Raw genomic sequence first — 25,945 nt, 5'->3', positions numbered from 1 at the left:
AAATTGACAGATTTGTTCGCCTTATCTCTTTTTTCATTACATTACATGTATTTTAAATTTCTACACGCACTCTAACTATTGTTTCAGTCCAGGAGTCTCAATCTAGCCTATTAATAATGATCTTTCACTATTTGTCAGTTTGGCATCATATTCGAACAGCCAATTTGTACGGGAGACCAGGGAGGAAGAGAGAGAACCCTGGGAACGAGGTTGGTTTCCGCGCGGTTCAAAAAGAAGGCCAGGTTACCGATTCTACAAATCAACATGGTGAAATTGGAAAGCCAGGAGGTAAATATGGCACGAAATTTATTTGCTAAGGCTGTAGAAGACGTGGAATTGACGTTTCTTTGTGTCAAGATGGACCCAGGATTTTTAGAGGTACCATACTGCATAGCTTTTAGTTAGAGATACGCCTGATTTTGATGAGCACATGTTGTTATTGGTGGAACGATCGCTAGTAAAGTCGATTTTTAGAAACTAAATCTTACTTCCTAACTCTACTTTGTGATGATCTCAGTTCTGTTTTAAAAGTATTCACTGCACTTCACCGTGCAATGTTCCCTTTGGTTCATACTCTGGTGTTTCAAACACTGGTATATTCTTCAGTAAAGCTGTTATATAAGGTGGCAGCAAATGTTGTGGAAGGCTTGACACAATTATTTCATGGAAATAAAACTACATGTAAGGGAATAAATACATAATTAAATTGTAAAGAAATATTAAAAAGAGAATAACAAATATTTACGTGCAGAAAAATCCAAATACATATCTACATACATATACCTACATACATACATACATGGTTTATTTGTTAAAGCAGGTCATGAGTAAAAGGCACCATAAAGCTGATGTGGACCTGCTATGCTTAAAGTAAATAGCATCTAAAACTTGTGGGCTCAAACTCTTCATCTGCTTAAGTTGTTTCAACTTTTGGTTAAATATCTTGCAAGTCGTTTTGATATGAGCAGAACATTTGAGTTGATTGTCCACCTCCATTCCTAAGCAGGTTGATTTAGAATAAATCCAGATCTTTTCACCATCAGCTCTGTCTTTCCTGGGTGTATTGTTAATGAATTACTCTTGGACTAGTTGTTCATGTCATTCGTTATTTCTTGAAGGACCAGGGTGACTTCATCTACCGAGTTCCCAACACAATAAGCTATTGAGTCATCTGCAAATATCTCTATACTTGCATAAAATGATGAGTCTGGCAGGTCATTGGCATGTACACCATAAACTCTTGGTCCCAGTAGGGAGCCTGGTGGGACACCATATTTAATCTGCTTGCTTTCAAGAAGCCTCTCCATTTATTGTGGTGTACTGTTTTAGATCTTATAAATGATTCATGATCCATTCATGTAAGTTACCCAAGATTCCACTTTTATGTAGTTTCATGATGAACTTTTATTCATGTGTCAATTATAAAATAGCAGTAATAAAACCACTAAGTAAGGACACAACAAGATAATTTAGATAAAATAATAAATAACTAAGTATTAATATACAAAAATCTGGTGATCATCCGCATACATGGAGATATTTCATTGAAAGTTTATGCCAGATACTGTCAAATGCTTTCTGGAAGTCAACAAAGATTTCACCTGCTACTTTTCCATTGTCCAAGGCTTGTTTCTATTATTCTGTTATATTCAGCATTAGCTGTTCTGTGGATCTTCCTCTTCTAAAGCCCCACTGTCTGTTACTTATCAGGTTGTCATTTAGATGGTTATCAATTTGTTTACAGACCATACTCTCTAGTAGTTTACTAGGTATGCTAAGTAAAGAGATAGGGCAATAATTGCCACATTCAAATAAGCTTCCTTTCTTCCGGGAACATCAAACACGTGCAGTTTTCCACTGGGTTGGATATTTACAAGATGTAATACTTTTTTCTACAATGTTATAAAGTCCTTCTGTTGCTATTTCACCAAAGGCTTTAAGGCAGCTCAGGAGAAGTTCTGTCCCAGCGGAAGATATTGTCTACATCTATTGCTGCCTAATACGTTCCATACTTGAGTATGCCTCTACTGCATTTGCCAATTTACCATCCTACTTATCTAGGACCTTAGAGTCAGTGCAGAGGTGTGCTCTCGCCATTATTTGGCCAGGTCATTCGTACTCAGATACCCTAATGCTAGCGGTATTGAAACCCTTGATGCGCGCCATAGTGCTGCCTGTGAATCCTTTGTAAGTTGTATTCATAATGACAACCCCCTTTATACTGCAATGTATGCTGACGTTTGTAAATCTTCAGACTGCTACAATCTAAGAACAAATCGTACTCACTATTACTCCACAAAAGTCCACCGATCGCTTTAAGAACTTTGTGACAGTCGTGTACCTGCTAATTTAATCATACTCGTTTTTCTATAATTATTATCATTTTAGTATTATTATCATTATTATGTACAAGCTGTTTTTACTTGTATGTAGTTTAATGCATTTTGTACAGTTTCCCCCTTTTTCTCCCATAATTCTTGTTAATATAATTTATAAACCTGTAATTCAGCATTCTTTGCAAGAGGTTTGAATAAACGTTATCGTCATTATCATTATCATTATCTATCATCTTTAGTTCTTTACCAAGAATGTTATTGGGCCCACATGCCCTATCTTCTCTAACATGTTCTTTAAAGCTTTTAACAAGTAGTTCCTATTCTAATTTTATATTAGACAGGGTAGAGGTAATTCTGTAGACATGTGTTGAATTTCTGGTGCTGGGTTAGGTGGTATAATGGCCTGGGAAAGATTTTTTCCTATGTTTGAAAAGTATTCGTTAAGGGTATTAGCTTTCGTTTTGTCCTCAGATCTTATTTCCCGATTTTTTCCTTGAATAGGTCCTATTTTTGCTGCTTTACATAATTTGCCTTTCATTAACTGTACAACTAGCTAAAATTCTTTGCTAGACTTTGCCTCATTGAATCTAGACTGCCAGTGGTTGGATTCAGCAGTTCTCAATAAGTTGATACATCTATTTCTGGCTTTTCTGTAATTTGACCACTCAGCTGATCCCCTAGGAGTTTTTTGGGCTTTCAACAACAGTTTATATCTTCCATTAAGCTCGTTACGTATGGTACTATTCATCCATGGAGCGCTTTCTGACCGGATCTTTGCTTTCCTGGTAGTGATATGACTTTCAACTATGTCTTTATACCTACATTCCCATGCCCAAACTGTGTAATCTACATCATCAAATAACCTATCTCTTTGCCAGGGGGCACATTCAAAATCTTCTGAGTTTAAGTCTACTGATTTGTAGTTTCTTATGGTCTTTAACTTTAGTTTTGGTCTCTTCTTTATCAAGTTTGTAACTGCATATGCCAAATGGTGATCTGAACAACCAGAGTCATAACTTCCATTATATTTTATCTTTGATGCATCGGAAGTAATTATTAGATCAATCAAGGTCTTCTAATTGTCAAAAATCCTAGTGAGTTTCTTGATGACATTTTTCATATTGAACATATTAAGTAGCCCACGAAATCTGTAGGGAGGCTCTCTGAGTCCTCTGTGTTTTGTCCTTTGGGAAGTAGATCTATATTAAAGTCTCTCGAAAGCATAACGTTGTTTTGTTTGATCCAAATAGGTTCCATCAGTGTTATCAGCTTATCGTAGAAACTTACATTTGTACCTGGTGGTCGGTAGAAGCTGCCTATGAGTAACTTTTCGGAGTTCATTGTTATATCCACCCAACATGTTTCTAGTTCTGTGCTGACTTTCAAGTTGTCCCGTTTGGATGCACTTAAATTCTCTGAGAAGTAAATCAAGGTGCCACCTGATGCTCTTTCACCAGATTTCCTAGACTACCTTTTCTAGCAATGTTATAGCCTTTAACTGCAATCTCTCCAGATGTAACATCCTCAGTCAAGTGGGTCTCTGTGACAGCAAGAATATCAAATTTTACAACTGAAAGCAACAATCAAATTTCTGATATTTTATTTAGCAGTCTGGCTACATTAAGGTGGGCAATTTTAAGGTCCTTGTGAGCTGCATTACCAAGTTCCATTAGAGAGTTGAATGGACTTGCTCGTCAGCTGGGGTTTCATCTTGATTCCAATGTTGACTGGTGCCCTGAGATTGTGGTCTAGTTCCAGCATCAGGGCTAGGTCCATTGGAGTGCAAGTCTCCTGTTCTCTCATGATCATATCTTAGATGGTAATCCTTACAAACAGGGCAGATCCAGTTGAAATACTCTTTATTTATTAACTTGTAGTAAATCCTTGGAGGAACATTTCCACATTTTGGTCCAATGTGGCACCATTTTTTGCAGTCATCGCATTGTATAGCTCAATGACTTGTAGCAATTGCTTGAGCACAAACTGAGCAAGGACACTGAGCAGGGCCAGGATTCGGGGACGCCTCATTAGATAAATTATACGAAGATATTCACTGGTAACAAGTTGGAATGTGGCACAGCAAGAGCTTGCCTGGTAGTAGCAAATTCTTGACACAAATTTCTTTTTTACGAACTGATCTGTTCCTCGGCCCAGACCTCTTCTTGAGCATCCAAGATGGCCAAAATGGCCTACTTCTCTTCTATCTACTTCTTCTTGGAAAAATCCAATAATATCTCTGCGATCGTTCTTCTGTGCGTGCCCTAGTTGTGTTAATAATGTTCCAGATATATTGCTTCATTGTTTAAAAGCTTTCTTTCTCACAGTAAGGCTCAGAAGTAGAAGACATGATGCCAAGATTTTCCAGCACCGAAACACCTGTCTGGATGTCATCACCAGTTACAATCCAAAAAAATATTATAAATATTATAAAATATAAAATATTATAAATAGAAGAAGACATCAATAGTGGTGTTGTTGGTTGCTGTTGCTATTAAACTTAACCCTTTCGCTGGCAGGTTCCTGGGGACTCAATGTTTTTCTAAGACAAGCCGACAAATCAGGCCACAGCTCATCATATTTTAAGTTCAACCCAGATAAACTATGGATCATTTTAATCATGCTGGTCCTTGTGCACATAATTTGGGGCAAGAAAAGACAAGCATAACAAAATGTATTGAAGAGTTTGTTTTTTCCTGGTCTACTAAAACAAGGCATTAACATACTTGTCTGCATAACTTTTGTATAATGAAAAAGTATATTATTTCAGGAACCAAACATTTTTTATTCTGTCAAGTTATCGTCATTGCAAGCAAAGGTATGCCTTTTGCTGTTCGTCAGGGTGTGGCTTAGCAATTTTGAAAAATTATAGAGCATATGATATTGCAGAACTATACTTGAGTAACAACTAGCCAGCTTCACTTCAAATCACTAAAAAGTAACCAGAAAGGACACAAAGAACCATAGACAATATGGTTAAAATGATTATGTTCACATAAAAAATTACAATCTATAGACCTTTAGGAGTGTTTGCACAGGGAAAAAGCAGTATGAAATACTTGATGCACTATAAAAGATACAGTTCACATGTCTAAATAGGGTCTTTTTCGCTTCAAAAGAGAAGGTGCATGTCTAGTGCCTGTACTCTACCCGTGAGTGCCACTTTTTCCAGCAATTTCTCTTCGAGCACACACAAAGGGGCTTGCAGTCACAGGTGATGCATACTGTGTCTGTCTTGTATTTAAAGTTTCTGCTCAGTTTTTTAACAGAAACTACCTCAGTACAAATGACAAAGTCTCTCTTGTCCTCTTCAACAGATATTTGATGGTACTACCTGTTTAAGTCTCCTGGCATCCATTTCAGTAGGAGGCCAGGAAGGTGGATGGTCAGATCAAACATGAAAACACTTGTCTTCTAGCAAATGGTGTACAATGGCAATTCTAAACGAAAGGAAACCTTGAGGTGTCTGCTTTACTTTCTTCAAAGTAGTAGAGGTGTTTAGCAGACACACCTCAAGCCCGTGATAAAAGAACTTTTCCAGGCTTTCCTTTATTTCCATATCATGGAAAAGCTCTGCTGAATTTAATCAGCAAAGTCAACTCTGCCCAAAAATCCCCTGGTAGGCATATTGTGCTGAGGGACAGGGAATTGGTTGTTGAGCTCCACCAATTGAATGATGCTGAACTGTGGTTGGCTCATCAAGCATGGATTGTGGAGATCAAATACACAGAACATAATCATACCAATCCATGGCAACCAAGTTTCCATGGCACCTCCAGATGTAGTCTCCACTGTCCATTCTCCTCTCCGTGGCACAGGTTAGCACAATGTTTTGGGGAAAACCCTTGCGGTTAGCTCTGACAGTACTTCAACCAAGAACTTGTTTCCCCTCAAGCTCTAAAAAGAGGCGGGGATCACAAAAATTGCCCATGTACAAGTGATAGAACATGTTTTCTATTGGAATAATTAGGTGTTTCACTGCACTTTGAGCTAAGTGCTTCTCCACTTACCTGTCTTCTTTCCCAAGGTTGACTTGAAAATTAACGACATAGCCTGACTAGGCTTCACAAAGCACCCACAGTTTGATTCCCCACATCACAGGCTTGTTCTTTATGTACTGCTTGAACAATAGTTGTCCTTTGTGAGGAACCATGGTCTCGTTGCTTGAAACCTCGCGGTCAAGCCTCTACAGAGTATTTCTCAAAATGTAATTAAAAAATTGCCTGACATGATAAATTTTGTTGAAGCTAGGATCCTCCCTGGGGAGAGCTCTAGCATTGTTAGCTAGGTGAAACTACCTCCATATTTGCAAAAACCATGTCTGGGTCATGATGGAGCTGACACTTTCCTGATGGAGGAGGTTGTCTGTGTTTCAATACATGTGCATTCGTGGCAACTTTATAATGCCCATGTAAATCATAATGCCAATGAATGCCTTTGTTTCCTCCTGTTTGACAGGAGTCCACTTTCTCTTATGTTTTTCCTTCTTTACAGTCAAATGGATATCGTCGTGTAGGACCAGGTGATGGTTCTGTAAATTGCCTGCCTGCTGGTACAGAATGATTTCTAGACAGAGCAACTGGGGGGTCTTGAGGTTGAACTTTATGTGAACTCTTCCATGAATCTCTTCCAGGTCCTCTTCCTTTGCCTCTTCCATAGCCGTACACACTGCCTCTCAGATTACGTCTCAGGGCACCAGGGTGGTGAACAGGGCTTCAATCATGTACAGAATTTTAATCTACACAGCGAAGAAAGAAGCAAATTTCAGCCGCCTGTAAGTTGACCTATAAAAGGAGGAAGCCAAAAACTCGAAATGTGAAGAACAGACTTAAAAATGTAAAAAAAGAGCGTTCATAGGCAAATAAGCAAACAGAAAACATACTGCTGCTGTACACTTCAGAGTGAGAATCATCAGAGTCTGAAGAAATACCATCCTCTTCCATGATTTCTTCACTGCTCAATTTGCTTATGTGATGGTCTGAAATCTCCTGCTCACTTTCATCAGAAAAACTGGATAAAACCTTGTTAGGATTGTCTCCTAACAGACTCTGCCATGCCTCCATGACTGGAATCCATGCAGATACCATTTTTAAAAGGATAGTATTGCATGTGCAATTTTTTTCTTTTGCGTAAAAAGTGATCAAAGTTGGCTGTAAACAGGGAGAAATATGGCTACAAATGAAGAAACGTGACTGGATAAACCATAATAATCTATGAACTCAAAACAATACTATCTGGGGGTCCTGAGATTTGTAATATGGATAGGGTCAGATGAATTTGTACATTTGCCAGTGAAAGGGTTAATACAGTTTATGGTATTCATCAGTTTCAACTAAAGGTATAAAAATCGATTGCGAGCCTTGTGTAGCAGGGAATCTTCTCTCTAGTACATTCTAAATCTCAGAGACTTTACTTTCGTCAGAGTGAGAATGTTTACAAAGACCTCCATTTTGTCTCTTGTGATTGGGGTCCTGGCTTGTGTTTGGTGGGATCAGATCACACTGAATAATCATGGAACTTCTTGGGTTGTCTTACTATCAAATATCAAAATATTGTCTGAAGGCAACAGGTCAAAATAAAAATTGGCTAAATTTTGGACTTCAATCAATCACTCGTAGGGCCCCAGTTTGTCTCTGAAATGTCTTCCTTACTTTCATTGTCAAAATCTTTGCCTTACCCATCATGTAGCACACTTTTTGAAACCTTCTCACCAGTAAATTAACTCATTGCCATTTTCAAATTGCCACTGAAATACAAATTTGAACATGATTGCCTTGAAGATTGTTTCTTCATATAGGAACTACGTCCAAAACCACAAACCACATGTAGTGGTTTGAGTTTGTAGCAGAGGCTAAGGAGGAGTCAACATTCGCGAGTATCTGCAATTGAAAAGACTCTAAGGGCTTTGTGAATTTCTCCCAAGTTGATACATGTAGGCCCTAGATTGTGTTTTGTGCATCTCTTGAATCCTCTTTGCAAATTCACCCTAGAATGTCAACTTTTACTTGTTGGTAAATCTACAAAGTAGAGACAAACTTGAAATTATTGGTGATTTGGAAGCTATTTTTCAGTATAGACAAAATCACTGCACATTTCAGTTTGAATGATGTAGGTTTTCTAAAAATATCTAGACCAGTTTAACGTCAAAGTTAGGTCTAATTATTGAGTATTATAATTAATTTTATAAATATCCTTGATTTAGTTTGGTGAATGCAATGTTCAGTACATGAAAAAGTAGATAAAAAAATTTAAATATTGGTTATAGTTTATCCTTGTGGTAGAGTGCACAATGCATGATATATCTGAAGATTAACCTAATCAATGAGACAACTTTTCTGTGACTCTGAGTTTCATGCTCACACATTTATCAGATAGATTTTTATGGCAAGCCGGACAGGACAAAAGTATAGTGAAAAAAAGTTTACATGACGAGTTACAAATATTATAGTACGAGTTTAAAATTTCACTGGACGAGGTACAGTTTCACTGGATGAGATACAATTTTTGTACTTCCAGAAAAAAGATTGCTGTACTAAAAAAACTTTTTTATGCACGAGAAAAAAATTATAATGCGAGAAAAATTTTGATGGACAAGAAAAACTTAACTGAACGAGAATATCGATTGATTATCGATTAGTTTCGAAATATGGTCAGCGTTATTATTCTTAAAACACAAGTCAGCGGTATTAATTTTAAAACACAAGATGGTGGATTTAAACGTGACAGTGAGTGGGGAAATGTTTTCCAGCGATAATTTTAAAGAATTATTGGCTCAACTTAATCTCTTAATTAGGAAAATTTCCTCTTCGTACGATAATGGAGACTTATTCTTACTGGATAGGTGCAGAAAAGAATTAGATGATATTGTGCGAATGATGCTAGCTATCCCTCGTTCTACTTTCGCCGAAGCTTCTCTTCCTCCAATTGGCCTTGTTGGTGATTTGATCGATTGCCTCGTGACTTTGTTATCTAAAATCAATGAGGTAATTAGCGCAGTTGATACATACATACATACATACATAAATACATACTTTATTTGTCATGTAGGTCAGTACAAGAAGGCAGCTAAGAAGCTGATGGGGACCTACAAATTTAAATATATCTACAACAATTTAAATATTAATGTTAACAAACTTAAGAATTATTTACAATGAGTAAGAAAAAAAAAACTATGATACCAGTAAGATAATCAACAGTCAATTTACTGTAGCGTTAAAATAAATAAATAAAGGAAAATAATAATAAAAATAGCATTAATATATGTAATTCACAATGTCTTTGTTTATTCCCTGTAAACCATCAAATGTTATTTTATCTAAAATGTCAGATTTGGCTTTAAGAGCAGATTTAAAAGAAACAACGTTTGGTTTGCTCTTTAAGTACATGGGTAAGTAGAGGGAGTGCTGGAAAAACTTTCTCAGTCAACAAAGATGCAGGTGATAGGCCTTCCTTTCAAATATCGATAGATATTATGGAGCAGCTTCGTGAGACTGGCATGAGCTGGAGTAGCATAGGAAACTTTTTGGGTTTTTCTCCAAAGACTCTTTATCGAAGGAGGGTAGAGCTGGGTTTAACAGATGGCTATACAGAGATAACATGAAGATCTTTTCAAAGAGATTGGGCAAGTTCTAAGTTTAACACCATATAATGGTGAATGTTATGTTAAAGGAAGTCTTCAAGGGAAAGGAATAAAGGTTCAAAGGGCAAGAGTTAGAGAGTGCTTAAAACAATGAGATGGCCTTAGAAGGGAGGTTCGAAGGAGGTACTCATTGGTTAGACGAACGTATAATGTTCCTGGATCAAATTATTTGTGGCATGTAGATTCTAATCACAAATTGATTTCCTGGAGATTTGTCAAACATGGCTGTATTGATGGTTTTAGTAGAGCTGTTATATACCTTACCTGTTGTAACAATAACAAAGCAAGCACCGCATTAGGCCTTTTTGAGAAAGGTGTTAATGAATATGGGCTTCCCCTGCGTGTCCGTGGAGATCATGGAATGGAAAGCATTGACGTGGCCAGGTATATGATAAATAATCGAGGATCAGACAGGGGGAGTTTCATTGCTGGATGCAGTGTTCACAATCAGAGAATAGAAGGTTTGTGGGCAGAGGTCAACCGAGTTTGTTTTGCATTTTACAAAGATCTTTATGAGTTTATGGAAAATAATGAAATACTTGATTCTCTAAGTGAAGTACATTTATATGCATTACATTATGTACATCTTCCAAGAATTAATGCATCACTAAATGAATTTCACAGCCAGTGGAATTATCATGGGATGAGTACAACTGGTCATCACTCACCACTAGCCTTATGGAGTATGTCACTGTTACAAACATCTGATGCCGCGGAAGTTCTTGACAAAGAATCCTATGGCATAGACCAAGCTGGTCCAATTCCAGATATAATCACTGACAACAATGTTGTTGTTCCAGAGCTAGAACTGGAGCTAACTGAGAGTGAAAATCAACAGTTGAAGGAAAATGTTGATCCATTATCTGATGATGGAAACTCTGGGATAAATCACTTTTTGTCTGTCCTGCAAATTCTGGAAACTTTCCAATGAGATTTTATAATGGTGTTATAGATGAATCTTAAAATGTGATACAATTTGCATTGTAGGCTGCCCCAAAGATAGATGTAGGTTAATAGTATTTACATTGTTTTCTGTTATGACATTTTTGCAGTTGCTTTGTCATTATTGAAAATATATAAGGATTAAATACTTAGGTGTGTCAACATTTCTTGTGGTTCATTTAAAAATTAATGTTTACAGTTCTTTGATCACATTTATAAACAAAAACTGATTATGTTGCTAAAGAGCAGCAGACAAGACAAATAATAACTCCAACATGACTTGTAAATAAAAAGAATAAAGCAAATACAATAGCACTTACGTTTTATTTAGATTAAGATCATCATTAAAATCACTCATAATCATCAGTGTGATGAACTACATGTGTTCATAATCAATCCATAATCATATGCAACATTAGCAAAACAAAAACGCTTACAATGATATATAACAAATATTAACAATTTCTCACAAAATATAAAAAATCACATCAAATGTTCAAAAATGTCATTTAATATTAACTATGTATACAATTTTTTAAAAATAGCTATAACATTTAGTGTGTCGCAGTCCTTGGCACACAAAAGTTAAACAATCTTTATAACAATTTTCACATTAACAATGTTATAAAGAAAAACAGAAACAAGCCTAACATCCAAATCTCTACCATTCCAAAGAAGGATGTAATCATTTTGTTACCTTATTTAGGTCTAGAGAGCAAACAGATAGCAAAACGCCTTAAATCTTGTGTTTATAAGTTTTATTCTATCTTTAATCTCAAGGTTATTTTTGTTAACAGTCGGCGGATAACATCCTTCTTCCCCTACAAAGACCGCCTAATTCGTTCCCAAAGGTCAAGGGTTGTTTACAAAGCAAGTTGTTGGGACTGCAGTGATTTCTACATTGGCAAAACAAAGGGACGACTGATGGATAGAAAAACTTAACATTTTAAAGCATTTTCCAAACATAAGCACACATCAGCTATTGCCAATCATGTTATGACTACTGGTCATAATATTAAATGGGATAATTTTGAAATCCTCGCGTTGGGGAAAACCGACTAACATTGTAATTATAAGGAAACCTTGTTTTTGCAAGAATTGAACCCAGCTTTGAATGCTAACCTCACCAGTGAGATGTTGTCACTTTATTAACGCGTCACTACTATTTTTAGTTTTACCCAGATTGCTTGCTATTTTTGTTTTGAATATAGATAGCTTTTCATCTTTTAATGGTTACTTTTGAAAATGTATGTTGTGACATACCAAACGTCAAGTCTGTTTCTAATAAAATGCATTCCTTCACCATGTTTATAACCGCTTTCTGTGTTTTTTTTCTTATCAAAATTCGATGGCCAAAGAACAAGAGTCTCTATGAATCTTTATTACACTTAATTTTATAATTATTAAACTGACCAGTTCCATTCATGACCATTGTTATGGTTTGAAATCCTTGTAAATATACCATAATGTTGTATTTAAACCTAAGTTTCAAAGTGATTTTACTCACCCCAATCTACAAGAAGCCAGAATTTACTCTTCAAATCTCAGTTCTACAATTTTTGCACTATTATTTCAATAAAATTATTGTCTAAAACCAATTTTTAAATATCACATAACAACAGAAAAATAATTTGGCCAGTTCAAAGTCATTTCAAAAACTGTACATTTAGTGTTTAAATTGTGGCTATTCTAATGGATCATTTGTTGAATGCTGAGAGAAACAATTGGACTAGAAAGAAAGATCTATTTAAAATAAACTACGAAGGTTAAAATGGCAGTGGCTCCCCTGTTTAAATCCTAACATTAAAATCTTAAAAAAAAAAAATAAAATTCATGAATCTATATAATGAATTTATAAAGCAGTGTCCTATATCTGTATCAAAATCATGAATCTAATAATTTTATAATAAATGTAAACAACCATAGTGTCCTAAACCAAATCAAAAGACCATGCAGCTCCTTCTTTCATCACCTTTGTAAACTCTTCTGCAAGTTCAGGATATGACTCTTAGGTGCATGGTAATTGCAACATGGGTCCACAGGTATGGACAACTGGACGCCTCGCAAATCCATCATCACGAGAAAACTGGACCTCAATAGATTGACAAAACTGTGATTACATCACTTCCTGTACAGAAGTGAAGAAACCTTTGCAGAGATTTCCCCCAAGTGATTTGACGAATCTCTTGAGGTGATCAAAACTGTGGTGCTCTTGCTCGCTTGATGGTTCAGCCTTGAACAACTTGATTACCTTCTTTGGAGTTGGTTGCTTGGCATCATACGATTCCTTGATCCCTTCTTTGGACTTGAAGCTGGGATCTGACTTTAGATGTGCTACTATTGGTGACCAACAATCAAGAATGTACCTTGGCTTTTGTATAAGCTCTTGATGAGACAGCCCCTGAACAATTTTGTGGATGGTTTCTTTGGTGGGAACCCTGAAACATTTGAAGGAACTGAGGAATTTTAGAGCATCTTCATCATTTGGATCAAACTCTTCACTCAAGCACATATTCAATACTTCACGGTCTTCATGTGTAATGAAATCTCTGAAAGACTGCAGCAAATCCTCTGGTTCAATAGCTTGTTCTCCAAACAGGCATGACATCACAAATAACTTGGACAAGAAGAGTGGAAAATATTTACAATGCAAATAGCCATATACAAGAACTCTTGCTATTGACTCCCACTGGGGCTTTTGTAGTTCATGTCTAACATAAGGAATTTTCTCAGTACTTCCGACAGCATAACCCATAAAAAAATTCCTGCCAAAATGCTGTGAATACATCTAACAGAACTCCCTTTCCTTTGCCTTTTTCCACTTTGCCACGTTCATCATAGACAACAAGATCAAGGTGGCACATCAAAATATCAGGCTGTGAGAATAATTCAATGATATCTTTTCTGATATTTTTGCGGAAAATAACAGCTAACTTAACGAAAGACACCTCATTGTCATAGTGAGGAATGTCATTTTCATCAATTTGAAAAGCTGCAGTTTCACTTGACCCTGCAGCAGGCTGACTGGTCTCTTGGATGGTCTGAGGTGTTTGTTGATTAGTGGCTTGGGTGTTCTGAGCTGTTGGTTGATTAGTGGCTTGGGTGTTCTGAGCTGTTGGTTGACTAGTTGCTTGGGTTGTCTGAGCTGTTTGTTGACTAGTGGCTTGGGTGGTCAGAGCTGTTGGTTGACTAGTGGCTTGAGTGGTCTGACTGGCTTGTTGACTAGCTTGACCATAACCTTTCATAAAAAATATAAATTATTGTTTTGGTTATTACATAAACAGTAGTTCATGGGCAAAGGGAGGGAGCAGGCCCCAGAGCAAGCCTGTACCTAGAAAAGGCACAGAAGGGTGCATACCCAAACCAAAAGGTACACATTTTGGTTTTAAAACTATGGTTATTTTTTGCTCATATACATTTTCAGGGTAAGAAAAAAATTTTGAAATCCACTTGTCCAATGGACAAGTGAGGTTCTGTTTTTACTTGTCCAAACCCCAAGTCTAGTTGTCCTTGGATGTAGAGTAAAATCCAAGCTCTGATGCATGATAATGGTTGAGGAATAAACCTTTCTACTAAGGAACTACAACTACACTTGAAGTGTCAATAAAGTACTCATAATGCATACAAGTAATGGTATACTTATTTACAGTGTTGTTTCTTGAGTCTTTTAATATGTGTAAGTCACTACTCTGAATCGCTGTCAGAGCTGTCTATTTGAGGTAACTCAGGCAAAGGAGGCAAGAGAGGAGGAGTTTTGAAGGGCCCACTGACAGATGGGCCATCTGTGGGGACAACCACTGCTGCCTCATGGCCTCTTTTCATCGCATGCCTTTTTGTCTTGGCACCAAGAAGCCACGCTTCAATTGCTGGGTTAGGGTCAAAGTCGTTTATTTCACAGTCCATTCCTTTGATCCTCAGCAGATCTGACAAGGTTCTCTGCTCCATTCGAGTCTTCAAATTCGTTTTTATTCTGTTCATAGCCGAGAAGCACCTCTCACATTTGGCGGTGGAAGGGGAGAGGCTAAGCATGAGTTCAACTAAGACAAGAATATGCTTCAAGCTATCTGGCCTAGACGACAATAAGTTGGCATAGACATCAAGGGGTTTCATTGCTTGGTGACTGAAGAGGTAAATCTTCAACTCCTGCCACTGAAAAACAGCACCTTCCTTTTCATCATCAGACAACAAGTTACTAAAGTGATCAGTTAATGCAACTACTTTGTCATTGCCAAAACTGGCTCTCAGCTTTCTCTCCCCTGGCACTTTGGTAGGATCAAATACTTCAAAGTAATTCATTGGAGGTTTAGACAGGCTGGAAAATCTCTTCTCAATGTAGGCAATGGCATCAGTTAGAAAGTTAGAAAATGTTTGTTGCATCCCCATCGCATTTCCCTTGTTCAGTACAACATCAAGATTACTGTCTTTTCCACATTTGAAGAGGCCACTCTCAGAATTATAGTTTGACTGGAACTTGGCTTGGAAAGTAGCTGTTATGGGCAATGGATCAGAATCCTTGAGGCCTTCCAGTTTTGTTAGAGCTGTCTCCAACTTGGTGCTGACTTCAGTAATGAACAGGTCATCACTTTGAAACTGTAGACTTAATTCTCTCAGAATTTTAGTAACATCAAGGAGAAAGTATAAAAATCTTACAAACTTTTCAGCCTTGATTGCTTTCACCATGCCTCTAGCCTTTGCTGCATCCTCACCAGTCCCTGTACCCACATGTTCAAGGTGTTTTACCGTAATAGCAAAGTTTTTCTCTAAGGCCAACAAAGCTCTGTGTCGACTGGCTACCCATCTGGTTTTCTTAGAGCCACTACTGTAGTAGGCAGCCTGTTCCTCAAAGATGTCAGCAAAACCATGAAGTTCTCTCCTTTTTTTAGGAGAGTAATAGTAAAATCGAAAGATTTGGGAGACATTGTCCAAAAAAGATTGCAGATAAGGGACAGTTTTAATGGCATCTCCAACCCCAAGTTCTAAATTATGCGCAACACAATGCATGATGACAATGTTTTGATTGACTCTGTTGTTTAGCTGAGTTGCAACTCCTGTCTTCGAACCAAGCATCACTGAAGCACCATCAAAATTACATCCTACCAGTTTTTGTTGGAGAGTTGTCTCAGTTATGCCAATCCCAGCAAGACTCTGGTCGATTGCATGTAAAATTCCATCTGCATTAGCAGATTCTAAGGCAGCAATATCCGCAAAATGACAAACTGACCGGCCTTTCTTGTTAACATATCTGACATACACAGTTTCTTGCTCTACTATACCAGAATCAGTAGATCCGTCTGATAATATGCACATAAATCTACTATCACTCACTGCAGACTGAATTTTACCTTTCTCTACTTGGGCTATGTGGTTAATAAATGTTTTGCATCCTTTATCATTCTTGTACTGGTCCCCAAATTGTACACCATTCTTCTTCTGTAACTCACACAGACCAGCAAATTTTCTGAAAGCGAGTTCTTCGTGTGCGACAAAAAAGCTGTGTTGAACAGGCACTGAAGTGCAGAATGACACTTATCACTTAGTTTAACCACGTTTCTTTGAACAGCTGCCTTAATCGGTTCTACGTAGTCAGGATTCGATTCCTTTTCAAATTGTAGCGAGCAACGATAATGCTCCTTTGACGCTTTATGATGAAGAAGCGAATCTATGCGATACTTTCCGCCTGATCCACAGCCAATGTACAAAGAACTTTGAAGATTTGCAAACGCGGGATATCTTCTACATATGGAACAATACATCACATCTTGGTTCGCATCGTGTACTACCCACGGGAAGGCGTCCTTCCAAGATTCCTGAAACTTTCGAACTCGAACTGTTGGATTTTCAGATTTTTTTTCTTCTCGTTCACCATGGTGCCTTCTGTTGAAGGATTTGCTTTTCTCTTCTGTTGCTTTTCTGCGTTTTCCGGTGCACCAAAATAGCCTTTTATGCTTCGCTGGTCAGCCATTGTTTATGTGCTGAAAGTTACTTAGAGGGTCTAGTGATAAATGCACAAATCGATACCCCAAATGAGTCCCAGGCTCCTTTTGGTACTCACTGAAATATAATGGCGGTTAAATCCTAAGTGCTCAATTCATTTCATTTCTAACTTGTAACTTTCGTTTGCGAAAAGTGATCTGTTTAACACTTGCAAAAACTTAATTTTATACTAATTTCTCCACCGAAGACACCTTATTTTTATTTATTTCCTGAAGATTCACTTGTCCAAAGGACAAGTACGATTGATAATCCACTTGTCCACTGGCCAAAACTACTTGTCTGGGGCAAGTGGACACCGTCTTTGTCGCACCCTGATTTTCAAAGCACTATAAATAACCACGACAACAATCTCTGTTTAAATATAGCAGTTATGTATGTTATATATATCATTTTTTTTCACTGTAAACTCGTCAGATTATTTCCACTACTATTTTTCAGTATGTAGAAAGGTGTAAACTGTATGCAAAAATATGTCAAAGTAACAATATCGTTAAGTAGATCATCCGGGTAGATGTAGTCCTGAGAAGGGCTCTTTGATACAAGTCTTCAAAGCAAATCTCGAAAGAACATCAGATAGTGTATATATACACCTGGATGATTGGCCTACAAATTTTGCCAAATTGTCACTTTAATAAGTACTATTTTGATTACCTGCATGACTGCTTGAAGAGACTTGGATGGGCGAGTTAAGGAAGACATCATCATCATCTTCCTCATCTAGTTTATGTTAAAATACTAGTGTCAATTTAGGAAAGATAAATGATGCTCATACTAAGGAACATTGCACCATCTAAATCTGTAAATCACCATTTAAATCTGTAAATGAGAAATCAATGACTTTTTCCAGGCTTGGCCTGCAAATTGACCAATCAGAGTTGACTCTGTATAATTAGGTTTTATGCAGGTGAAACACATAAATGACCCAATCACAAGGAAAATAAATAAATATTCAACTTTCATGTCCTCTGTGATTGACCCGCATAATACCTAACTATACAGAGAGTCAAGCCCGCAAAAATTCATTGATTTCTCATCTACAGATTTAAAGGTCATTTACAGATTTAGATGGTGCAATGTTCTTAGAGACATTTACCTGACTTACCTTTATCATTTGAGAGATCAATCTTAGCTTTGATCTTTTCTTTATTGTCCTCTTCTTGGTCCTATCAAGAAGATACAGTATGGATAATAAATAATATAACTATTGAGCCAAATAACAGACAAATGTCCATCGTCTGAATGTCTTTCATGATTTTTATTATTATTTTCCGAGTTTTTATTATTTGAAATATGGCTTTACATTGTATGTGTGCCAGAAAACCATGTTTCTCAGTGTTTATCAAGAGATAGGGTTGAATTTAAAGCATAAAACCAGCATATGCAGATCCAGTTGATTCAAGTATGATTGCAATAGCAAAGGCCAATTAAGTTTTTTAAGGTATTTAAGGCATGCAAGGTAGACACCTTTTGCCCATGGGTCAATCCCAAATGAACAATACATGAAAAATAATTTTACTTATTTTGAATGTATAAATACCATACCTGTGCAATTTCGGGAATAAGGACTTCACTTGGTCTGACATAAATGGGCTTGTTCTTGGATTTAAATCTATGGATAATTGTGCCATCAAGACCTTGATTACCGCGACCTAGGACAGGTTTTACCAGAGAAAGGTGAACTGAGTGCAGGATCTCAATATCTACCAAAGAAGGAAATAGATCTCCAAAGGGCTCATGTATAGTAGTCCCGACTTCTATTTCTGACGTCCCCTTGTGAAAACGGATAGCTGTGATCACGTGGCCGCGTTCCGTTAAGAACAGTTTAGAGCTTTGTCTTGGGACGATAGAATCATGGAGGCCACTAAGAAGAGTCACATCACAGAGAAACGGTGTGTTTGCTGGACGATTCTGGCGCCTAGATGTCAAACTTTGACCAATTCTTCGACTGTTTTGAAGGCGCCGGAATCATGAAAACTGAACGGCGTTGTTGCTAGTCTGAACTGTTGAACTTGTTGATGGTGTACTCGTTGTGTTTACGTTCCTTGTACCGCTTCTGTTGAAGATCCTTGATACTTCATTATTAATGGCTTGATTACGAGGAATAAGTCTTTCAGAAAGATCTTGGACAGTCTTTAATAACGACTGTACATCAGCAATATTCTGATCCGCCATGTTAACAATGATTGTTAATGTGCATGACAAAGTATCAATACCGCTGACCATGTTTCGAAACTAATCGATAATCAATCAATATTCTCGTCCAGTAAAGTTTTTCTCGTCCATCAGAATTTTTCTCGCATTATAATTTTTTTGTCGTGTATAAAAAGTTTTTCTGGTACAGCAATCTTTTTTCTGGAAGTACAAAAACTGTATCTCATCCAGTAAAACTGTAACTCGTCCAGTGAAATTTTAAACTCGTACTATGATATTTGTAACTCGTCATGTCAACTTCTTTTCACTATACTTTTGTCCTGTCCGGCTTGCCATAGATTTTAATGAAGAGTATACCTCACTTTAAATATATACAGTGATAGGTGAATTAGTGAATCTTTTGCAGGCTGAGATGGATGATCATTAGGAAGTATTTGTTCTTGTGGCAGCATTTGGAAAGTAATGCAGTTCTTTTGTTAAAGCCACTTGCTTTGTTGGGTTTGATAAAGTGGAGTTTTTCAGTTTGGCAAAGGTTGTATTGTCTGGAAATGTTGTTGTAGATGCTTGCTGAAAAGATAATAGACCAGCTTCCCTTGTAGTTTTCCTTGTTGTCCTTGAGTTTCCAGATGCTAGTCTGTAGGGGTTTTGATGCTAGTTTGTAGGGGTTAACATATTTTTCGTTGTAGAATGATGGTGTTTAAATGTTACTTCTGTTATTCTAATATCGTTCTTTCCTATGTTGTCTTTGTTTGTGGTCACGTCGGCTTTGTAGATTATGCTGGTGGCGAGGCAGTTGTTATCTAGTGGGCATGGGTCTTTTTTTCTACAGTTGCATCATTCTGCTTTTCTGTGTAGTGTTGTTGTTAAGGATTTTCTCATCATGGTTGTTAGTGATGCTGTCCATACACGGCTTACAAAAATGGCGGCACAGTGCGACCGGAGTTTGAAAACTGGTAACGAGTGCATCGAAACGAGGCATCAAAGGCCTGATAAAAACAAATCTTTCATGTGTAGCGCGCTCAACTTGTCAAAGTTTGGAAGTTTTATTAGTACATCCTTCATAACGCTTTGAATTTGAAAAAATCCATGCTGAAAAACTGAATCACAATGTGAACAACTCAAGATTTTGATTGATTGGAAAATGGTGATTGTTTCAGGACAAATTTTTTCGTCGAAACAATGCCTACGTACTGCTGTGTTCCCGGCTGCACCAAGAAAGGCTATCTTGAAGAGGGTAAAAAAATTATTTTATTTTCCCTACTGATAAATCTCTATGAAAACAATGGAGTCATGCAATCAGGAGAGATGAAGGGAAAAACTTTCAGATAAGTAAATCCACTAAGGTATGCTCGAGGCATTTTAAAACGGAGGACTTTCAGAGATCGCTGGGTGGAAGTAAGATAAATCTCAAACCTGGAGTCGTTCCTTCAGTATTTTCGTGGCGCACGTCTCCTCGTAAACGAAAGCCCCCGCCATTCAGACATTTAGTAGCAACAGGTTTTGACGATATCTCAGAGGCTGTTAGCGAGAATGAAGATGATTTGGAATCGATTGAACAGCCATCATACCAAGAAATATCAACTCAAACGGACGAGACTTCGGTCGTAGAAAATACAACTCAGACTGAAGACAAAGTATTCGAAGACAAAGAATCTCAAACAGAACATAACGATTTAATTGAAATAATGGAAAAAGAGATTGCTGGTTTGAAAGCCGAGATTGATAAACTTAAAAAACAGACTAATGCACTGAAAGCTAAATTATTCAATGTTGATAGATTTCGTTCCAAGTCATCGTCGATCAGCTTTTACACCGGATTTCCTGACTTTGAGGTATTTAAAACAGTACTTGACTTCCTTGATCGTGGCGAATATGGTCGAAACATTAGGTACTGGACATCTTTAAATACCGAGGAACCTTTACTTGATATTTACGACAACGAACACTACAGTAAATCAGAAAAAGGACGACCAAGAGCTCTTAAGGCAATTGATGAGTTTTTCTTAGTGATGTGTCGTCTAAGACAAGGCTTTGCTGAAGAGCACCTGAGTAATCTGTTCCATATTTCATTATCAACGGTAAGCCGAATTGTTATATCCTGGGTCAATTTTATGTACCTTAAATTTGCTCAGATTAATAATGGCCCTCAAGAACAGTAATTGACAACACCATGCTAGAAGCTTCTAAAGCAAAATACTCGGCAACAAGGGTTATTATTGACTGCACTGAGGTACGATGCCAAATGCCAAGCAGTTTACAGCTTAATGGAGAACTATTTAGCAATTACAAAAATCACACAACACTGAAAGGTTTAATTGGCATTTCACCAGGCGTGCAATGGTTTTTGTGAGTTAGCTTTACACTGGCTCAATATCTGACAGAGAAATTAATGTTCACAGTGGCTTTCTGGACTTGCCATTTGATGACAAAGATCTTGTTATGGCCGATAAAGGATTTACCATTAATGACGTAATGTTACCTCTAGGTGTGCATGTGAAACTGCCTCCATTTCTTGGTGGTTCAGACCAGATGGCTGCAGAAGATGTTGTGGCAACACAAGAAATTGCCAGTCTCGCATCCACGTTGAGCGGGCAATTAACAAGATTAAGAACTTTCACATATGGGATGGTGTTGTCCCTCTTCATCAGATTGGCCTGGCAAATCAAATGTGGGCTGTTTGTGCATTTCTGTGCAATATACAACCCAACGTCATTTCAGTTTAACAAAATAAGTCATTGAAGCACCTTAAAATTACATTTTAAAAGGAATAATTACAGTTTCTAATATAACAAAATTATTTTATACATTGTTACAATTTACAAATTTAATGATAATAAAATATTTATTATAAATAACTGCAACCATTTGTTTCAAATTTAATTCATTTACATCATTATTTGGTACAATATTTCTGCTATTATGTAACCATATAGTTATAATCTAGTTATATACAACTCAGTGTAAAGAGATTTAAGTCACAAATTGCTGGTTAATGTTAAAAACTACTCACTCATTAGACGTATTTTCATTTACTTCACTGTTGTTGTTTGTAGATGCTTCTTCAATAGCATACTTAACAAAAGTTATTAAGATAATGATGTGAGTTCCTGTCTTAATTTGTTTCAAAAATCTGCATTAAAAGTCACTCTTTGTATATATATATATGCCTTTTCTTGTGTAGAGTATAAAATCGCACCATCTACAGCCTGTAACACCCATCTGCCCTTGTACTTGTGCATAGTATTCATGATTTTTCTTTAGTTGGCAGGTATCTGCCTGTTTTTTCCATACAAAACTTTGGATCAGAGCAAGCATCAATTGGAGCTACATTAGCTACCTTAAAAGGGCATTTCACTTCGGCTAGACCAAAAGTTTGTAAACAGCCAGGACCAGTAACTTTTGCATCAGGACTTGGCACCAAGAATAGGGTGAGATTTTCAAACTACAAATCCAGAGGGAAAACTTTAACTGGGGTTCTAGCATTTTTATGTATTTTTGATACTCCATTAATGCGACCGGCTCAAAATTTCTTCCATGCTCTACAGCTCTGTTGGAAAACTTCTTTGGATGCATCAATGTTTCTGCCAATGTATTGTGGTTTTTTTTTCTGTGGCTGATCAGACGAAATTTAGATGTAGTAAAACGATGACATCGCTGTTTGTTCCATTCCTCACAATCAGCCTGGGTCCTGGTGTTAACTTCAATGTCATTGATTTCATTTTCATCCTTTGTAAGAGATGTGATAAATTGTTGTTCTTCAGTGGAAAGTGTATCTGGAATATTCGTATGTTCCTCTTCAATATGGGGAAACCTTGGAAATTGTTCTCAATTGAGTGCTTCAATCGTACGTGGCACTGAACTCAAGTCAGCTTTGGCTGAAAAATTAGATTCAGTAAATAAAGGCTGTTAGGATCCAAAGGAACGTATTGGGCATTTACCAAATTTGGTGTCCACCAGGTTGTGTGGTCTAGTATCTGATGCCATTTGAGATAGTCCCATGTTTGCATAAATTTTACTTAAATCTTGCTTAAATTGTTCAATTTTTTCTTCATGATATACTGCACTTATCCTTGCTTCATAAAGAAGTGACTTCACTCCTCCATCTTTAGAAGTTTTAGTAGAACTAGTTTCACATTTAGTTTTATTTACTATCACATTGGAGATGTGCTGTGGAGAAATGTTAGAGCATCCTCCTTTTCTGTGCCATTCTTGTAGTTCTCAATTACAAACTAGACCTACAGTCTCATCTTTATCTTTACAAAGATCCTTCGTCGACTTACAGTCAGACAAAGTATACTTGCAAAGTTTTAGCATTAAAGCTAAGATGTGATTGCAATATCCAACGGTGCCAGCGACACAACTACAAAATGCATGCAACACTTTACCAGATATAATGCATATTGCAAGCTTAAGGTCATGAGAGGCATCACTCCTTTTAAAACTGTGAGAGCATTTGGCTTTAAAATAGAACCCTCGTTGATCACCTTTGGTATAATTTCGTGAAGATACTTATCTTAAGAATGGTCTGTGCTTTCCTCAAGTTGGTTGGAACGCTTGTGCTCTCTTTGTTAGTAGTAGTAGTAGTAGAAACTTTATTAAAGTGTCAAAAACCGTCTAGCCAGGGAACAAATCCCTTACTAATTTGGGGACACCAATTAGGGGAGAATATACAAACTAAATACAGTAGTAGATAAAATATCTATAGTTAACTTATAAAGAGATTTATAGTAAAAAATACACAGCAAGTCAAAATGAACAAAGGCTACAGCCTGCGCAGCCATCATCTAAAAGTTCACTTATATTGAGTTGGCGTATCTTGCTTTTAAACGACGTTAGGGTTGTGACGTCCCTGATACTCTTGGGTAGTTTTGTCCATAGCTTAGGCCCTAAATATCTAATAGAGTGCTTGCCATAGGTGACTGTCTCATACCTAGGTATAGAGAAATCTGCTTGCCGCAGATTGTAATTACTATTTGGTTCTTTAAAGATGTTACTTATATATGCAGGGCACAGTTTATGCTTTGCTTTGTACATAAGGATGCACAGATCCTGTAAGCGACTATTTAGTAGTGTTGGCAGATCTGCCTTCTCTAATAGTTGTTCATAACTAGAATTATTATCCTTGAAAACCGCTCTAAGTCCTCTTTCTTGTAGTCTTTCAAGCTTTTGAGTGTCACTCGCTTTACAAAAATGCCACACTAGGTGACAGTACGTGAGGAATGGTAATATCGCGCTTTTGAATAATATTAACTTAGATTTCATAGGAATTAAATTACGTAGTCTCATTAGAACACCAATTCTCTGGCTGGCTTTTTTACAAATAGAGATTACATGCTCAGAGAAATTTAGCTTAGAATCTAACACTACTCCTAGAAGTATGATATTATCTTTAGTTTCAATCACAACATCATTCACGCAAATATTGCTGTCATTTTGAGTGGAGCCCAAGTTCAAAACTTGGTACTTTTTGAGGTTTCCCGCCAATAGGTTAGAATTGTACCACGTTGTTGCTAAGTTGGCACTATCCTTTAACTGGGAAGTCACAGCTGCCTGGTCTGCTCCTGCGTGGTAAATTTGATGGTCGTCGGCATACATAGACAAGTTCGCTGTTAGGCAGTAGGATAGGTCATTCTGGAAAATATTCCATAACAACGGGCCAAGCGCGGAACCCTGAGGACAGCCACGACTCACGAATCGGCTCGAACTAACATGACAGCCGATCTTTACTTGATATTTCCGTTCATTTAAGTAGCTGTTTAAAAGTTGAATAACGCTTTCCTGAAAACCGTACGCTTCAAGCTTGTTCAGAAGTAGTGGTGGATGTAACGAGTCAAATGCCTTTGACATGTCAGTTGAAAGTATGCTCACAACCTGTTTTCGATCCCTTGCCTGTCTCCAATCTTCTACTAAATTGATCAATGTTGTTTCGCAGCTGTGAGCTTTGCGATAAGCGGATGAGTGTTGGTAAATGCGATTACCGAAGCCAGAGTTGATCTGCGCTCCAACCAACTTCTCAAGAACTTTATTTACACATGGTAAGAGAGTTATGGGCCGGTAGTTTTCCTTTGCATTCCTGTCATCCTTTTTGTATACTGGGGCCCAATGCCCATACTTCCATTCACTAGGCCATGCATTCTTGTTAATACAAGAATTGAACAAGGTGGTTAGTGGAGCGGATAATTCATTAGCACCTATTTTTAAAGCCTTTGAAGGAATTCCATCAGTGCCGGTGGCTTTGTTTATGTTCAGCGAATCGAGAACAGCAAGGACTTGTCCCTGTGTAACCAATTCGATTTCGATGGTCTGAGTGGAATTCCTATTTTCATGTTGTATCCTCTGAACACAAGGATGGTCTCTAAAGTCCTCTATTGACTTTCTTTCAATCGCTGTACCGCCAATGCCATCCGCCAAGGTAGCAAAATGCTCAACCAATTCCTCAGCCACTTGTTGTTGATTTGTTATCATACTGCCGTTTATTTTTAAGTGGATGTCGTTTCTTTCAGTACAGCTCTTAGAGCCCAAAAATGGCTTGAAAGTTTTGAAGAACGCCTTGGGATTGATTTTCAAATCGTTTGACTTATTATACCAGTACTGTTTGATGGCGATTCTTCTTTGTTTAGTGGCCTCGTTTCTGGCTTCACGTCGTAATTCCCAATTTTCTGGTGTTTTGTCTTTCAAGTACTTGTCATTTGCTTTGCGTTTAGTTCTAATCGCACTTTTCCAATGAGACGTCATGTAGGGCACATCTTTATCACGCACACGCATTTTTTTCACAGGTGCCACTTCGTCCAGTATATTGTTCATAAGTGCATTCCACACGTAAACTTGATCGTCGACGTCATCAAACAATTGTCCAACGTGCCATGGGGCAGAGGACAAAAGCTGT

General features: G+C 37.4%; 1 protein-coding gene and 1 pseudogene across 6 annotated transcripts; one reads left to right on the top strand and one right to left on the bottom strand.

The window, feature by feature from the left end:
- The first annotated feature begins 252 nt into the window (after window positions 1-252).
- LOC148729333 (uncharacterized) lies at window positions 253-22,231 on the top strand. 5 transcript variants are annotated; one of them, XR_016002414.1, is made up of 2 exons: window positions 253-378; window positions 21,545-22,231. XR_016002414.1 is itself a non-coding variant. In XM_088762985.1 (2 exons), exons 1-2 carry the CDS (start codon window positions 265-267, stop codon window positions 11,805-11,807), a joined length of 210 nt encoding a protein of 69 aa, XP_088619111.1. In that variant the 5' UTR covers window positions 253-264; the 3' UTR covers window positions 11,808-12,224. The 5 variants fall into 5 exon arrangements, 4 of the variants coding, with proteins under 4 accessions (XP_088619111.1, XP_088619110.1, XP_088619108.1 ...); XM_088762985.1 differs by lacking the exon at window positions 21,545-22,231 and adding an exon at window positions 11,712-12,224; XM_088762984.1 differs by lacking the exon at window positions 21,545-22,231 and adding an exon at window positions 11,695-12,224.
- On the bottom strand, window positions 12,276-19,080 carry LOC148729334 (uncharacterized; annotated as a pseudogene). The gene is made up of 5 exons (XR_015988686.1): window positions 18,957-19,080; window positions 18,451-18,869; window positions 18,011-18,071; window positions 17,560-17,625; window positions 12,276-14,152 (listed from the first exon to the last, which is right to left on the bottom strand). The product of XR_015988686.1 is annotated as an uncharacterized LOC148729334 (transcript).
- Window positions 22,232-25,945: the final 3,714 nt, after the last annotated feature.

Source organism: Stylophora pistillata, chromosome 6 (genome assembly GCF_964205215.1).
Source record: "Stylophora pistillata chromosome 6, jaStyPist1.2, whole genome shotgun sequence".
NCBI classification, from domain to species: Eukaryota; Metazoa; Cnidaria; class Anthozoa; order Scleractinia; family Pocilloporidae; genus Stylophora; species Stylophora pistillata.
This window is presented reverse-complemented; position numbering and strand designations above follow the sequence as displayed.